General features: G+C 50.0%; 1 protein-coding gene across 1 annotated transcript in view; it reads right to left on the bottom strand.

Annotated features, from left to right (window-relative positions):
• Positions 1 to 200: 200 nt before the first annotated feature.
• Positions 201 to 12,323, bottom strand: part of CCDC9B (coiled-coil domain containing 9B) — a 25,659-nt gene continuing 13,536 nt past the window's right edge. Inside the window, exons 7-14 of the mRNA XM_014309292.2 lie at positions 12,260 to 12,320; positions 10,262 to 10,446; positions 8,850 to 8,911; positions 8,290 to 8,343; positions 7,761 to 7,866; positions 7,129 to 7,186; positions 5,939 to 6,751; positions 201 to 1,451 (exon numbers count right to left, since the gene is read on the bottom strand). Of these exons, the coding sequence (XP_014164767.1) occupies positions 5,969 to 6,751; positions 7,129 to 7,186; positions 7,761 to 7,866; positions 8,290 to 8,343; positions 8,850 to 8,911; positions 10,262 to 10,446; positions 12,260 to 12,320 (1,309 nt within the window). The 3' untranslated portion in view covers positions 201 to 1,451; positions 5,939 to 5,968. The remainder of the gene's footprint in view (positions 1,452 to 5,938; positions 6,752 to 7,128; positions 7,187 to 7,760; positions 7,867 to 8,289; positions 8,344 to 8,849; positions 8,912 to 10,261; positions 10,447 to 12,259; positions 12,321 to 12,323) is intronic.

Raw genomic sequence — 12,323 nt, 5'->3', positions numbered from 1 at the left:
TTGTGCTTCACGATAGGTGTCACGGGTCTAAGTCACGTGGGAAAACAAATGTTTGTCTGTGCAAATATCAGTTTATTAAAGCAGCATAGAGTATTTCAGTCCACACGTGCCAACCTGATCTCCAGGGCAGTCTGCCAGCCCGGTCAGCCAACATCCCGCAGCACATTCCAGGCAGTCTCCACATATACCTGTCCCAGGGACGCTTACTCTGGCATCAGATTTTAGAGCAGCCTTGAAGTGAGGGTGACACCCACTCTGCGCTGTCATTCAGAAGTCAGAAATTATGTTGTGTTATTCCTTGTGCCTTCTCCTTAACTGATAGCTGTATTCCAGCTGGGCCCTAGCTTGCTATAACTGGAAAGCCAAGCAGCTAGAATTCCTGCATGTTTGTGCTTGTAAAGCTCCTCCAGATCCTCCATTTGAAAGGTATCTTTAAGGCCAGGTCAGAAGGTCTGCAGAGCAGCTTAGAGAGGATTCCTGCTCTCTTAATGAAACACAAGGCTATGGAAGGCACAATCAGGAAGGTGAAAATGTTTAATACAAAGTCTTGGACCTCCAGCTCCAGTTTGGCCTGGGTCCTGCTGCCAACTGCTTTGGGCAGTGTGGTGGGGGAGGAAGATTATTGTGCTGTCCCCCTCCTCGCTGTGCTGCAGGGATGCCCAGTTACGCTTGGAAAGGGGGCACAGAGTTAGCTGGGTTATGCACACACCTGGTCACCCAAGCAGGCACCTTCCTTGGCACAAAGCACTGTCCTGATGTGCTCCTCAACCTCTAAAAGGGGAGGACAGCTGGAGGCTCTTCAAGGAGGAGGTGCTGGCTTGATCTGTGCTTGTCAGAAGCGCTCCATCCACCCATCCATCCACCCATCCACCCATCTTGCTCATGCCCTGCAGCCCCTGCCACTACCATACACCTCTGCCAACACTTCTACCACATGCAAACCTCTAGTACAAGAGCTCTGAACAAAACTTCTTCACCCACCTACTGAACTACACCCTAACACTTCACCCCTCTGCTTTGCCAGTCACCTCTTCCTGCTGTTCCAGTTGCTGGCACAGCCCCTGGCACGTGCCTCCAGCCTTTGGGGAAAAAACAGCGTGTGTGCCCAGAAACCCAAGCCATAAGTTTAAAAAGAATTAGTCATTAAATAAAATAAAGTGCATCCAGTAGACATTTCCTTGGCTTGCCACGCAGCTGCAACATATGCCAAACAAACAGATAAGTGATGGTGTTTTCTCTCTAGGGTGGAAGTGTGTGCACCCTTCCCTGTCCTTTGACACACGGATAGGGAAGGGGGATGCCAGAACTGTGAGTGGGTGGTGATGGGGACCCCACATTGTGAATGGTGCTGAAGGGCACTGCACAGGTGCTGAAAGCTGATTTCATAGAAGGTAAAAGAGTGAGGACAAGCTTGTGCTCCTCTTCTCCTCCACTGCCTTCAGCACGTTATCCTGTGAAACAAGAGCAGAGACAGCTGCAGGATTATCAGTCTCCAGGGAACTGCTGAGCTGTAAATTAAAATGTCTGCTGAGTTCCACCCTGCCCTTCCTGCACAGCTGGGGCTGCTTGGGAGGCACCACTGGGGCATAACCCAGATACCTGCTGCCAAATCAGAATAGGAGCAGTGGAGGCTCTGCAGCCCAGGGGACGAGCTGACTACCAGTTTGGATTAAACACTCTCAGTCCTCCTTTGGGATACATCAACTTTACTCTTTCCTTATATCTCAGGAACAATCCTGATGTGTTCTTGTGTGTGCTGGTTCAGCACCTGGAGCACCAAGGCTGATTTCAGGTAGGGCTTTGTGATCCTCCGTGGTGAACCTGGCCTGGGTGTGCAGCACGTGTGAACTCCAAGGGCAGAGGCTGAATAAGCTTTTCCTAATGGAAAACTATCCTGTGAGTGGAGCCTGCTGTCCTAGAGCTGCTTCCAGACCCAGACATGCTGATTTTAATTGGGAAATGCAGACTTTTTTTTCTTTTCCAGTTACCAGATGCTTGGGTGCTGCTCAGAATTGCTGAGCTGGCATTTTCCTGCATCCATGTTTAAATTTGTAGACCAGCCTTTTGCTGATGCAGATTTCAGCACCCAAAGCTCCCAAGAAAGGTCAGGGAGAGGGATATAAAAAAGAAGAGATTAAATCCTCCGAAGGCAGGAGAGACCACAGGAAACTTGGCTTGCATAAAAAAGAAACTTCTCAAGGAATCATTTAAAGACACAGCCACATATATTTAATAAGGAACTGCACTGAAATCAGACCTGAGGTGCTGACACAACTGATGCTGTGTACAGCTGAGATGAGATTGTTGCTGGAGACTTAATTCCTTCTCCTGTCTGTGTGCAGCAGTGAGGGCTGGCTGTGTCCTGCTCCCGAGGGCTGCTCAGTGCTGTGGCAGCACACTCGGATTTAATGAGACTGGGAAGGGCCAGAAGCAGACTGTCAGTCACACTTGGTGGTCCAGATATTGTAAAGTAATGTGGTTTATGAGTCTGAGCTGACTCCAGCACGAGTTCCTCCTATTGTGGATCTATTTGATCACTGATGCTTTCAGAAGGCTCTGACTGTCTTTCAGTGCTGGGAGACAATTCCCTTTCCTGCTTTGCAGTACTATCCTTTCAATACAGACACCTTCTTCCCATGCATGAGTGACTCTTTACAGTCAAGACACTGGTGGGCTTTAAAGTCATTACTCCTCTTGGTAATTAGCCAAAGTGATTAGCCTTTCTCACATTTCCCACTGTATCCTCTTTCCCATACATAACTCCAGGGCCAGTGAAACATGGAGCAGCTGTGGGCTGGCTGTGAGCTGGGGCTCAGGGCAGCAATGCCACCGTGTACTGCCTGGGCTCTGCCACCAGAGTGGGAATTCTGTGGTGGCAGAATTCCCTCTGTGTGTTCAGTGTCACAGGAAAGGACTGTCACAGATCACTGCTGTCTGTCTCACACCTCCCAGCCTGGCTGGCTGGGAGATGTCACTGGGATGGCCTTCACAGCCAAGCCAACAGCAGGGCCTTGTGGGACCTACTGGTCAGGCCCCATGTGATGGAGGGATGTGCAAAACTCCCTGAAGCTGCAGCTGAACATAGCTGATGAAGGTCTGGGATAGCAGGAACAACTGTGGGATATGAGAGCAGCTCCATTCCTGGTGTTTGGAATGACAGCAGCTCGCCCATCAGAGCCCTGAGTTATGTTTAGACGTGTTAAGCTCCAGTAAGTGGCCCTCAGGATTCAGCCATGGCGAGCTTCCAAGTGCTCTGGAAGCCACCTTTTCCTTATTTTCCCATATTTATTCTTGGGCTTCTCCGATACATTGGTCCCTGCCCCAGCATTGTGTTCTGGCTTGGATGTTTCTTCCCCTTTGCTGATGCTCGCTACCCACATATCTACAGAGATCACAATTCCACTGCTTTCTGCCTTCATTTTCCTAGACTAAACAACATTCCCTCAACAGCCCTGGAGCCTTCCCTGTGTGTCCCTAGTCTCTTGCACCATTCTCACAGAATCCCTGTGTTTTCCAATGTTAACACTGTCCTCCCATGTTGTGCCATCACTCCAGAGATATGGAGACAACTATGTCAAGTCCCGCTCCCTGACTGCATAAAGACCGAGCTTTCCACTTAGGTAGTACTCAGAGGTGCTCTGGGAATTTAAAATGCCCATGGCATGAGGATGGCCTCCAGAGGGTGGTGTGGGCTGCAGGAAGGACCAGGGAAGCCAATGCTATTCAAGGCAAGCCCTTGACCCTGCCAATCCTAGGCCAACTCCCCAAACATACCAGCAGATGGTACCTTCCTGTCTCCTGAACCTCAAGGAAGCTGGTTGTCCTTCTGCAGCTCCACAGCTGTTTTGGGAAGTGCTGGTTTCTGCTTGTGCTGTTTCCTGCACCAACCTTGGGCACTGGTTTGCATCAGAGCCGACCTCTGCTGACCTCCTTGGTCGTGCAGCACTCAGGCCCTGCCTGCCCCACTCCTGTTTACGTCAGCCAGTGCTGCAAGGTCAGATCCCTGGAGCTGCTCTGGAAATCTACCCCCAGCTGCATTTTCTCTAAAGATGTTAAGATTAATTTTCTCAAGAGAATTCAGGGAAAAGCTTCTGTGGTTTTTGTGTATCGTTTACTTCTCTGGGACTTGTTGGACGTTCTCCAGGGATTCCAGTCCTGCACTTCGAGTAAATATTTATTCCTTGTTATTTGAAGCGAAGGATGAAAGCCCCACCACACTCTCTGCACAGCATCTCCCACTGATTTGAAGGTGCTGGAGATTTTTAGTGCCATAAATAGACGTTGGGAGGGGGAGCTGTGAAACCCACGTGGTAGCTGCACAGGGCTGCAGTTGTGCAGGAAGGGATGTGAGATCTGCATTTCATGTGAGTAGGACACAGGCCCCATGAGCCGGGCAGGGGGCCAGCACATCATTATCACTGAGTACAGATGTTTCCAGCTGTTACATATACCTGCTGAGCTCTGAAGTGGACTCAGGGCCCTATTACCAAACCATGGGAATCTCCATCGCTGAGATGAAAATGGACTACTCTAATTTATTGTTTCCTCTTAGCTGGTGTCTAATTAAAGTTATCCTGAGTGAGCAAAGTAGTCATTAATTCCTCCATCCTCTAATTTGGTGGGAATTTTGGTAGATTGGAGAGGCGTGGCTGGAGAGTAATCTCCCACTATGTCCATCCAGGTGTTTCATAACATACTCCTAAATGCTGTTGGAATTAATTTCCCTCACCTGAAGGAATTTTAGTTCAAACATAGAACCAGCTCCTGCTGGTTCTTGATGTTTTGTCTTTTTTAAATCACTGTGACGCTTGCACTTCTCCCTGCCTTTTATATGGATTGGATTATAGGGAAAGTCTTTGTTAGCAGCTTAGCCACTTCATCCCTAAGCTCATTTGTACCTCTGGGAGGAATACTGAGCAACACCGGGGGGACACATTGCTGTGTAGATTCTGCAGAAAAGCTTCTGGAATCCGGGAAAGGCACTTGGTGGGGGGATCTGCCTGCCTGGCTCTGAGCAGCTCATTGCCTCCTGTGCCTACTTATGGAACAGAGCTGCTGCCTCTGTGAAGGAGAGAGGCATAAGTGTCCTGAGAGCCACTCCTATGTTAGGCAAGCTGAACTGTGTTCTGGGAATACTCATCTCTGTTTAGTGTGATGTTCTGCTCTGTGCGACATTGCCTGGAAAAAACACAGCTTGCAAAGAGTCCCTACCCTCTCTCCTTTCCCCTTCCTCCTAATTTCTACCTTAACTTTGTGCTTGTCATCCTTTGTTCCTTCTCCTGGCTTTGCATTTGCCTTGATGGAAGAAAAATTGTTTGTGTAAAACCTGGAGCATTGCTCCATAACTGGCTCTGTCCTCCCTCCCTTCTGTTTGGTTCGTGGGCCTTTACACCAGGAATCATCTCACCCTGTGTATTTATACACTGCCCTGTACATCAGTGTTACCATGTGTAATTCAAAGTGCAGCACTCACAGACCTTCTACTGGAAGAGAATCCCACATACAATCAACCTTCTCCTGATCTCTGCCCACAAAGTGGACCGCTGTGGCTTTGCAAGTGTTTTGGGGAAGGACCACACTGACCTTGAGTTGTGATCACCCCAGAGACAGAAATAAACTCATCCCACTGAGGTTATTCCTCCCATCCTTTCTAAGGTCATAGTTTCCCAGGAATAGATCAGTATGTGCCCTAACTAATGTGTGTCATCAACCAACTTCAGCAGCCCAGTTTTCTGTCTAAATTTTTCTGTCTGACTTTGCATTCCTTCCCCACCCACTGCAGGACAGGCCTTTGTGATCCACAGATTTAATTACCTTAGAGATCCATAGCACTGCTAATGAACATTTCTAAACAGTTATCTGGTATGATGCCTTTGTACCACAGAAAATGGAGTTGTGGCCCTGTACTGTGGCTGAGAGCATTAATGAGATGACTCACCTTATGTCTCAGGCAAGCCGGGGCAATCTGCTAGTTGTGAGTGTCCCCACTGTCCTTGTCCTTGCAGTCCTCCGGCTCGTCCCCTTCTCCAGACTGGGATTTTGCCACGTCCTGTTCAGGCACAACAGCCTTGTCAGAGCTGGCTTTCCTTGGAGGCAAAGGCTCGTGGTTTTCAGTGCCTTCAGCATCTTCACTTCCTTTCAGTGCAAGTGCCTGTCCCTCAAGAGCAGCGGTTTGGGTCACTTCTTCCCCTCCTTTGCTCACCAGCTGTCCTTGGTCTGCATCCAGTCTATCTTCTGCTGCTGTGTCGAGCTTTCCTCCGTGGCTGTTGGAAGAGTTCTCAGAGGACTCCTGTTGTGAAGCTGGCTGCTTCTCCAACCCAGCTCCATCTTCATTCGCTCCCACGGACAGTGACAAGGTCTCCTCACTGCCAGGCCTGGTGCCTTGCAGAGTGTTCTGAAGGCTGCTCTGTGAAGCAGCACTGTCAGTGCTCTCCTTCTCCTGGGAGACGTCAGCAGTGCCAGGCTTCCCATTGGCATCTTCCCCAACACCTTCCTTGCTTGGCTTGGGCCCTGGCTCTGAGTCCCCAGTGCTGGCCACAGACACCTCTGTGCTGCAGCCCCTCACTCCCCTCTGCTCCTCCTTCTGGCCATTCTGGGCAGGCTGGACCTTCCCACTTCGCAGCCGCTGTGAGGAGGAGGCCCCGTGATCCTGGAGGCTTGGCTGCTTCCCCTTTTCCTCCAGCTCAGCTGTGCAGTTCTCTTCCACCCCCTCGTCACCTCTGCTCTTCCGCCTGTCCATACCAAGGCTCCTCTGAGAAACAAAGGACATATTAAGTTCAGCTTATTAAAATACCAGTATATTGTATTTCTTGTCTGTGATGGTTCTGAAAACCTGAGGAAAAAAGATGTTAAAGGATATAGGTGGAGAAGTGTTCAGGAACCAGAATAGGTGAGGTGGTTGTGCTGACAGAGGGTCAGGGTAAGCAGTGAATCTGCTGTCACACTGGGCCATGTGAGGAGTGTTAGTGGTGAGTACAGTTACCCAAAACCAGCTCTGTTCCAGCTCTGGAATAGATTAGCGATTCCTTGGTCCCTTGCCAACCTTTCTTACTGCTGAGATTATCCAATATTCCTGATAGTGCATGTGTTTAGAAAACTCAGCTGCCAGCCTGCAACTCAGGAACTCACCTGGCCATCAAGGTCATCCTTCACAAGAGACATGTCCTCGCCTTCTTTTGCATCCCATCTGTCAAGAAAAAGTAATCAGAATTTAGGCCTTGAAGTTCTTACAAAGCCAGTGTCCCTTGCCTGACACCCAGACAGGGATTCCTTCCAGGGCCATGTATTTCTTGTCTGAGCCCCTTGTCCAGGCCTACCCAGAGACACTCATTTGAGATCACTAAATCTTAATGAACTGGTTGTTGTAATTCTAATTGTAATGAACACATGAACTCCATTTGCCAGAACAGACAGGTGAGTCAGACTAAGAAGATAAGAGTTTGCTTGTGCTAATGCCTGCCACAGTCTGGGCCTGCTTGTCTGACAGTGCCCAAGTGTCCCAGGTCTCCACAACAGCAGATACAGAGGCAGATACTGAAGGCTAAAATTACTTTGAAGTAGCTTGGAAGTCAGAGAGACTATTTACAAGGGCCTGCAGTAACAGGACAAGGGCCAATGGCTTTCCACTGACACAGGGAAGTGTTAGGTGGGATATGCTTCCATGTGAGTGTGGGGAGGCCCTGGCACAGGTTGCCTCTTCATAACTAGGCAGGGAGTGAGGTGTGGACACGCACACCATGGCAGCGCTGCCAGCTCCTCACCTTCTGGCTCTGCCTGTCAGTCTGTCCTTCCCCTTGGCTCGGCTGCTCACAGCAGGCACTGCCTTCGGCCCAGGGTCGCTCACATTCACTCCATGATGTCCTCCACCTAGAAAACAGGTTGGAATGCCATGCAGAAGCAGGCAGAAGCAGCTGAGGGACCACTGAACAGGCCAACACCCTTGTAATCTTGGACAGGACCTCTGAGGTGGGAAGCCTTTGAAGCTGTGTGCATAATGCACATATATTTTCTAAAGTAATGAAGACAAATCAAGAATTTAGGGTGTTTCTTTTGTGGTTTTTTTAATTCCAAATTCCAATTCTAACTTTAAATCTTATTCCTTGGATACAGTCTTACTTGTGCTGTTCTTGTAAAACTTCTCCCCTGCACATAGCTACGAGAGCAGCCATGTGGTATGTTCCAAAAGGCTCTCCAAATCTGCAAGTGTCTGGAGAGAACACTCTCCCTGAGGGATATCAGAGGTGCTGGCATTTGGTGGGGTGACATAACACAATCCTGTGGTTTACTCACCTCTCCCATCCACAGGAAAGGACCTGTGCTGGAATTTCCTTGCATTCCTTCCCCCTGCAAGGACACAACAAAGGAAGCACCAAAGTGAGTGAGGGTCTGTAATGGACAGGCAGAAAAAACCTGATGTTCAAATAGGGTGTCATGAGGGAAAGCTTTGTTTTGCCAGTCCAGGTCCTGAGAAACAGGAATCAGGATGGACTTATGCTCATAAAGAAGCCAGCATGTGCCACAGGGATCAGAGATGATGTGCTCTGGAATAGGACTGCCTCTTAAACGAGTGTGTGGGGAAAGGAGGCAGGGCTGCGCCTCCACACTGTGTTGTACCAGCTTACAGAAGCCACTGCTCTCCCTGGGAAGGTCCAAAGCTCTAGCACCCAGCTGCTCAAATCCCATCCCCCGAGCCCTCTGCCCAGCAGGAAGGGCTGAGCCCCCAGCTCAGAGGCGTTTGCCCAGGAAAGCAGAGCTTCACAGCTGACAGCCACGACAGCTGCTGTGGCACTCGGATGCGCACGATCAGCGTTCACTAGCGTCAGGACAGAGTCTAGGTGTCCCTTGCCAACCTTTCTTACTGCTGGGATTATCCAAGGCTGGCTCCCCATCCTTAACAAAGTCCTCTTCAAACCTGCAGGTTAAAAACAGGCATTGTCAGACCTGACCATCCTCCTCCAGTGTGCAAAGTGTGGGCAGGAGCCCTTGGCACGATGCAAGCTCCAGCCTTTGGCCCTTCTGCAGCTGCCCACAGGCAAACCTGTGCAGGTTTCTCAGCAGTAGCTGAAGCAGCACGTGCTGAGGCTGTGAGGTAGTTCTACCCCAAAGAAGAACCTCTAAAACCTTTACATCAGTACCCATATGTATATATTAAATGTTATGAACCTCCTATAGATGTAGGGTGTACTACACTCAGTAGATGTATAGATGTAGTTGTACTACACTCAAATGCAGCTTCCCAAGCTTACAAATACAATCTGAAGGAGCTTCAGGATTTGTCATCTCAAATCAGACCATTTGGTTGGCTTCTAGCCCTGTTTTATATTATGGCTTTTCTCTTAAAAATGGATTTTTGGAAAAACAGTAGGGCTCAGGGCTGTCTTGACATCAACACTCAGCAGCCACTTCAGTCAATTCACCCCTAATTATTGGGGTCTCAGCGACTGAAAATTGATGTGTTTGTTTCCATTCCTCAGCCAAAGGATTGTTCCACCTACCTGTCCCGTGCAAACTGTTCTATCACCAAACCTTTGTAACAGTCTCTAATTCCACACCCTACCAGAAGCTTTTCCTGCTACAGGTGCCAAGTCATCCTCCAAAGCTCTAGCTGGTGTGACCCAGCTGAACCAGCACAGTCAGAGGGACAGTGATTAAGGCAGAGATGTGTCCAGCCCCATTCCCAGCTGTCCCACATTGCTGTTCTCAGCATTGTCCCTGTATGACACAGGTGGCCTTTTGAAGTGACCCCCTTGCCCCGCAGTGCCTGAACAGGCTCAGTTTGTGAAGTGGGGAGGATTTAGGCATGTTGGGCTCTCCTGTGCTTGAAAAGGACAAAGAAGTGGGGGCAGTTAGAGAACCTGTGGACTAGCAATGCAAGTTTGTCCATCCAGGTTTCTGGAAGAGCACCTGTACCCTCCTGCCATTGGATTTGTCTGTGTGGAAATGGAGAGGATCCTCCAGATGCAGACTGAGCCTTGGTTCATGCTCCCCTCCCGCCTACAGTCCATATCCTGATTGGACCAAAGGCAGGCAGTCTTTGTCAGCACATGGTATCCCCCCTCAGGAGAGCTCATATTAGGAAGAAAACATGAGAATCACTCTGATACCAGATCCCACTAATGGGCATGGTCTGGGGAGGAAGAGGCAGCAGTGTGGATTTGGTCAGGCACATGACAGCATGGGATTTATAAGTATCTGCACAAGATCCCACCATTGGCTTTAGGCCTGCTGCAGGCAAAACACCTTAGGACAGGGAAGGACCTACATGTGCTCCGACTTCTCCACATCCCAAGCCCGTCGCCACTCGCCCTTGGCATTCTTGTGACGTGCCAGGCGCTCCAGGTCAATCTGGTCTCGCTCCCTCTTCCAGCGGATGTACTCCGAGCGCTCCCGGCCAGTCATGGGGAAACTCGGGTCTCCAGGGCTCTTCTGGACTGGCTTCCCACCATCCTAGTGCAGGGAAAAGAGCTTCTGGTTAAAAAACTGTCTGAAACAGCTGCATTCAGGGTACTTTGTACTGTCACCGCCACAAATACTCAGGAATATTTGAAAACAACTTTGGACAAGGTCAGCTCCTTTCTCTGAAGTGCTGTGTGCACACCAGGACTCTGCTTTACCCAAAGCCTAAATACACTGGGGCTTTTTGGCTCTACAGAAGGGAAAACTGAGGCAGAAACCTTTGCTATGGTTTACTTATGGCATAGAGTCAGTTCCTGGAGTGCTTGCAACATCTCTCAACAGGGCTTGAATGATGAGTCCCCCAACCTGAAGGCTTTGGGATACATAAGTCGAAGTTATGCCTGTGAAGTCCTTCAGAGTGAGAAGGCAGGGAAGGAAGCCAGCCTTGTGTGACCACCAGGCATCCATGGGAGCCCACAGTCACAGAGCTGCGGCCAACCCTGTGCTCAAGAGCAGCATTCCCAGAGCAAAGGGGCTCTTTACCTTCACTGCTGTCAGGCTCCTGGTTTATCACTCCTCATGACAGACTGGTTAAGGGCTGACACTGCTCAAAAATTTAAAGCTTAATGGAAAGACAATTCAGAGCTGATGGAGCATGTGGGGGGGAAGTAGCCCAGCTGTCAGGTTAATGGATGAGGTGGAAGCAGGAGCCGACAGGCTGTGGGGTGTTGTCAAGCAACAGTGGGTAGGGAATAGATTAGTGCAGAGCTGAGTCCTGGGGTGCTAATTACCTGCAGACAATTCATCACCTCATAAACGTGTCCTTCCATGCCAGCCACTCTCACACCTTCCCCAAAGAGGAATTAACTCCTCAGCCTTGCACTGCGGGTAAGAGAAGCAGCAGGAAGAAGGGACTGAAAGCCCTGTTACCAAGGTGACTCACCTGCGTGGGCCAGAGCTGGGGTGGCACCAGTTCTCTTCCATTCCTCAGCTGGCAGGAGCTGGGGACCTGACACCGTGTCCCCAAGGAAGGAGAGATGAGGGGGTCCTGCCAGGATGGACCCTGATGCATCCATAAAGCCAAAAGCAAGGGAAGGACTGAGGCTGATGCCTGTGCTGTCTTGTGGGGTGAGGCAGAAATGGCTGGGGACCTACAGAGCAGGAGGAGTTGGTCCCTCGCCTCAATTACAGTGTAGCTGTGGTTAGCTGGACCACAGGCTATCGTGCTCCCCCTTCCTGCTCTGGGGGGCTCAGCTGGAATTAGTGTCTAAGAGCCCATCTGTGTCCTCCTAATGAATCACACTGAGGTGGGGTTATTCTATTTGTGCTCCATTAATTAAAGCATCTGCAGGCTCGAGGGAGCCAGCATGTCTCCAGGCTTTGCATTAAACAGTCAGTGGGAAGGCCTGTGCTTTAATTTACCTCCATCCTACTCAGCTCCTGCCGAAGTGAGGAGCTCTAGCTAATACAGCCTGAGCTTTTCAATCCACAAGGAAATGGTTCTGGGAGAGGAAACAGCCAAAACTGTGCTGCCACAGAGGTGAGCATGTTACCCTTCCTAACATCCCTATGGCTGTGTGAAGGGCTTGAGCAGCCATGACAAGATGTGGAGGCAGGTCCTTGTCACCTTTCCAGTGCTGCTTGCTCCAGGTGTGTCAGCTGCTCAGCAAAGCTTTGTATGATGAGAGTGATGAACGGTGGGAGCCACATCAGAGCACAAAGCTGCTTCACAGAATTACAGGATGGTTTGGGTCTCAAGAGACCTCAAAGGTCATCTTCCTTTAGGATTATGTGGGAAGGCACATTCTACTGGTTTCCTCTTCCCAGACAAGGGTCCCCACAAAGGGACCTGGGTCCCACTCACCTTCCGGCTGTGGTCACTTTCTGGGCCTCTGTCACTGTCTGATCTCCTCTTCTCTGCTGTTCTC

Source organism: Geospiza fortis, unplaced genomic scaffold (genome assembly GCF_000277835.1).
Source record: "Geospiza fortis unplaced genomic scaffold, GeoFor_1.0 scaffold450, whole genome shotgun sequence".
NCBI lineage: Eukaryota > Metazoa > Chordata > Aves > Passeriformes > Thraupidae > Geospiza > Geospiza fortis.
Note: the sequence above shows the minus strand (reverse complement) of the source record. Positions and strands in the feature narration are given on the sequence as shown.